General features: G+C 35.4%; 1 protein-coding gene across 3 annotated transcripts in view; it reads left to right on the forward strand.

The window, feature by feature from the left end:
* The first annotated feature begins 1,059 nt into the window (after positions 1-1,059).
* The window catches only part of nms (neuromedin S), a 22,738-nt gene continuing 19,130 nt past the window's right edge, over positions 1,060-4,667 (forward strand). The window contains exons 1-3 of one of the 3 annotated variants that reach the window (XM_051069699.1): positions 1,060-1,484; positions 3,104-3,150; positions 3,699-3,755. In XM_051069699.1, coding sequence (XP_050925656.1) covers positions 1,412-1,484; positions 3,104-3,150; positions 3,699-3,755 — 177 coding nt within the window. In that variant the 5' untranslated portion in view covers positions 1,060-1,411. The remainder of the gene's footprint in view (positions 1,485-3,103; positions 3,151-3,698; positions 3,756-4,667) is intronic. The other 2 variants (XM_051069698.1, XM_051069700.1) reach the window with 2 other exon arrangements.

Genomic DNA, 4,667 nt, shown 5'->3' on the forward strand with positions numbered 1-4,667 from the left:
TCGGTGTGCGAATGCGTGTGTCTGTGCTAGAAAGCACTATTGTATAGATGTGCTGTATGAATGTGTGTGTGGGGTGAATGTGACCTGTAGTGTGAAGCGCTTTGAGTGGTCGAAAAGACTAGAAAAGTGCTATAGTACAGTCCATTTACCATATTCTGATGTTTGATGTGAACATTAACTGAAGCTCCTGACACAATTTTATACACTGCACTGCTGTTACATGATTGGCAGATAACAGCATATATTAGCAGGTGTACAGGTGTTCATAATAAGCTGTTCCATCAGTATGTGTGGTGGCAAGAGTAGTAGTTTGTTTGTGTCATCACTTTACAATTGCCCAGCCCACATAAAGATTATCAGAACACAGTGAAATGTGCCAAAAATATATTATTTTAAATAGGCAAACAAGGACTTTGTCTTCTCTTCTACTAAATCCGTCAAAAATGTAGCCTCCCTCCTAAACCACAACTCATGTTATTTCAAATGATCAACTAGAGAGTCAGCAGAGATGAGAGGCATTTTACAAGTGAGTGCACCCTTACATCGTCATATATTTTATATTTTCAGTATTTAAAGTACATGAACATAACTGTGCAGATCATTTCCTCTTGCTTAATTTCTGCTTCACATAATGCCCAACACTATAAGTGTGTGTGCCTGTGTGTGTCTTTTTTAATGAGACAACATGTGTAATTTAGGCCTGTATACATTAGCGGACCATATTCCCTTGTATATGAAGAATAATTCACAGTAAGTGATACAATTATTATTACTATTATTATTATTATTATTATTATTATTATTATTATTATTATTATTATTATTACCCGTTTTCAAAGATGAGATATAATCTATAAAAATAAAGAAGTTCCCACTCAACCACCACCTTTCTCACAACTTTTAATGTAGTCCACCAGCTGCTTTTCATCAGGCATATCATCCATTTCCCATTCAAGGTCATAGATATTCCAGTCATATTATAAAAACCTGACGTCACCACACACACACACACACACACACACACACACACACACACACACAAAAACAGTATTCCCAATACAATAGTATTCCCAGAAAATCGTTTGTGAGTGTGCGTGTGGGGAGAGAGAGAGTAATGAGGAGATGCAGGGTGCGTTGGATTTGCGCAAGCATGCTGATGACCGGGTCGGTGTGATTGGTCACCTCTACGTATGAGAGGATGCCCGTCTACCAGCAAAGTTGTGTGCTTTTAAACTGCGGCGGGCAGAGGGCACGGGATTCAGACCACACAGCTGTTGGGGATCGAGATCAACGAGCTGAGCCGAACCGAACCTGAACCGAGCAGACCAGTGCGCACCACAAGACAGAACCTCTCCAAAATAGCGCACAAATAGCCTACAAAGGGGAAGAGGAGTGAGGGACACACAGAGACATGACTCTGCCAACTGTGCGACAACTTTTTTTCTTATGTTTATTCTGGCTTCTTGGATGTTGGAGTACAACAGGTGGGTAATCATTTTTAAACTGACTATATCTAATGTTCAAATGTACCTTAAACTACGTGGTTGAAAAAATACTAACTAGACCGTTACCACCTTGTTTCTGGATTGGATTTTGTTTAAAACACATCTCGTAGACTAATCCCGGGATGCACAAAGGATGCAAAATTCTCATTATACAAAAAAATATTACAGCTCAAATCTATCATAGTGATGATAAGAGATAAAATACCATTAAGTATGATAAAGTACAGTTAAAAGTGGTATATGCAGCATAGATAAGCAGAAAGCAACAAATAAGGAGAATTATTGGTCAGTTAAAGGGAACTGATTGGTGTATATTGTCTTCAAGGACACAGTATATAGTGCTCTGTTTGATCATTTAAAAAGCTATGACAAAACAATGCTGGAAGAGAATATACATATAACAAGACATTCTTAATAATGGCTCACAGCTGGCCAGTAAAGCATTAATAAATAATTACATAGAAACCTTTCATAAAATATGATTTATCAGAGAAAAGAATTAGAAGAAAAAGCATTCAAATTCTTTATAATCTTTTGAAATATAAAAGCAAATACCTCAATGCAAAATATACTTGGTTAGTCTCAGTGACTCAGTGCTTTATTCAACATTCAAAAGTACTCACTATGCAAAATGGCTTATTCTAGAATTAGTTATCAATTAATTTTCATTTTTAATTACTTCATTCACTGTTGTGTCATTAATCAATTAAGCAATTTAAGGTGATAATTTATTCATATATAAAATATGAATCAACAAATTAACCAGTAACTATAGCTTTCAAATGGAGTAAAAAGTACAATATATCCCCTTGAAATTAAATAGAATTGAAATCTGAGGTAGTATAAAATCGAAATCCTCAAATAGTGTACAAGCATCTCAAAACTATGTTATATATTAGATATTTAAATACAGTAAATGTATTTAGTTTCTTTCCATCACTGAGTAGCACCAAGTAACTTAATAACAACTAGAAAATCCTCATTTCACTGAACTATTCTGCTTAAAAGTTTGTGCTGTGCTACACATCTGACCACACCTGCAGCAACACTGACTTCATGATGTACTAAACACATCCTCCTGAGAACATTACTTCAGCAAGGTGAGACTTTCAACCACTGTAGGTCAGCCAAAACAAGACTTTCAGCTGGTGTACCAATATACCATATATTATGGTTACATTTGGATTCAAGACTATTATTACCAAACAATTTTCTGCAGAAAGCCTCTGTATTTTCATTAAAATGTGTTTTCTTATCTCTGATAGTGGAGCAGAAGCAGGCACTGGTCTATTTGTAGATGCTCACATAAATGGCTGCAACATTGAATCGCTGTTAATTTAACACTGGACCAAATTATTCTTGTCAGTTCTTATAAGAATATTGTAAAAATAATTTTAAAGAACTTAAAGATAAAATTAAGTACAGTAAAATTACTTACTATTGTAAGTTACTATTGTAGACCACAAATATACTTAGAGTCCTATAGAATTACTATGGCATTCGTGTACAATGTATTTGTTATTTTAATGGGAATGATGTCAGAAAAACTGAAATTCCAGTATGACTGAAAATATTCCTCACGTGTGCTCTTTATCCAGATGCCAGTCCTTACAATCAGTGGGAAGATGGCATAGAGTTAAGAAAGGTAATGAAATATATTTTCATTTTATATTCACCCACACTCAAATTATCCTTATATCATTACCATTTTCCATGACCTCCGTATAATGAATTATTTTCAGGCTTTGAGTAAAGAAAGGGATGTTATTTTAAGGCTGCAAAGAAAAGAGAGAGGCAGTCAGTAGAGGTGTGGTGGTTGTAGAGTCTTCGCTTTAGTCATTAATCAACAGCTCTGCCACAACTCTGTTTCTTCTCAGTGTCTTGTGGCTGCACAGGCTCATGTGATTATCACCACCAATGGTCTGTTTGAAGGACAACAGAAAGTATTATGGTATCAAAGAATGAGTCCATAGATGCAAGTGATCAGCATATACATCCAAATACTGATTGCAAAGAGTAGTTGTGTGAGAGAAATTAAATGGGACTGACTGTAAGGTTTGGTAAACCTACAGTTTTTCTAATGAATTTAAATTCCAGACAGGCTGTATTACATGTCTTTTTTTCTCCTGGAAAAAGAGATTTAGTGTTGCAATCTGTTGTTAACTTGCAGTGAATTATGTTGCTTGTCTGCAGGTGCGCAGCATTCAAAGTGATGATTTCAATGACATTTTGTGGAGAGACCAGGATGAGGTGGGTGAAGAGTAAACACAAAAATACTTTAAGATCACTTTAAAAGTACATAACATTATATAAAGGTACATAATATTATACATAATATACAGTATTTTCAACATGCAACACTATGGTGTATAGAGATGGTTGTTCACCTCTATTCCACAGCACCAGTACTGCTTATTAAAGTTTCAAATAATGAAGTTCTACGTTTTCCGTCAGTCCTATTACTGACAGTCTGCTCAGTGATGGTCTGGTGGTCTGTCTACCAGGTCTGCTTATATAAAACAAATTTTACATTTTTAGAAATGGTGGGCTTGTTTAGCCTGAAACACCTTTTTTGAAACTGCTAATCAAAACCTGAAAGCAGGGTTGGACTAGATACTCCATCACATGCATGGGTGGTGCTGTTATGAGGCTAAGCTAAGTTTTCCCCTAATGATCATAAGAAAATGTGATACTGCTTTTGCACATTAATTGGCTTAAGCAAAATACAGAGAGCAAGCTGAAGAAGAGAAACACTGTGGTGTGTACAGTGATATATGACTAGCTGTGATGGTATACGGAAAGCTGTTGGTAACAAGACTGAAAACTGGGTTACTTAAAAATAATTAACTGGATGTGTTGTCCTTTTGCAGCCATCTCAGCTATTGATATCATGAACCTCATCACAGCAGAAAAATAATTTAAAAAAATAACTATACAGCTTCTAACAGAAAATCTTGGGAAAAAAGTATCTTAAATGTCTAACAAATTCAACTTACAAATTCTTAACAGTTTTAAACCTTTGAAATTCTGTACAGAACATAGTGTGTAGGTGACAGACAAAACAACAGGAACACAAAATAATCCTAAACTAGGATTATGGCCTCAAAAATGACATCTTGTCTCTGATTTTGAGCAACTTGCTTCTTTTTTGCTTCTTAGAGG

The sequence above is a fragment of the Lates calcarifer genome, linkage group LG1, assembly GCF_001640805.2.
Source record: "Lates calcarifer isolate ASB-BC8 linkage group LG1, TLL_Latcal_v3, whole genome shotgun sequence".
In the NCBI taxonomy this organism is placed as follows: Eukaryota; Metazoa; Chordata; class Actinopteri; family Centropomidae; genus Lates; species Lates calcarifer.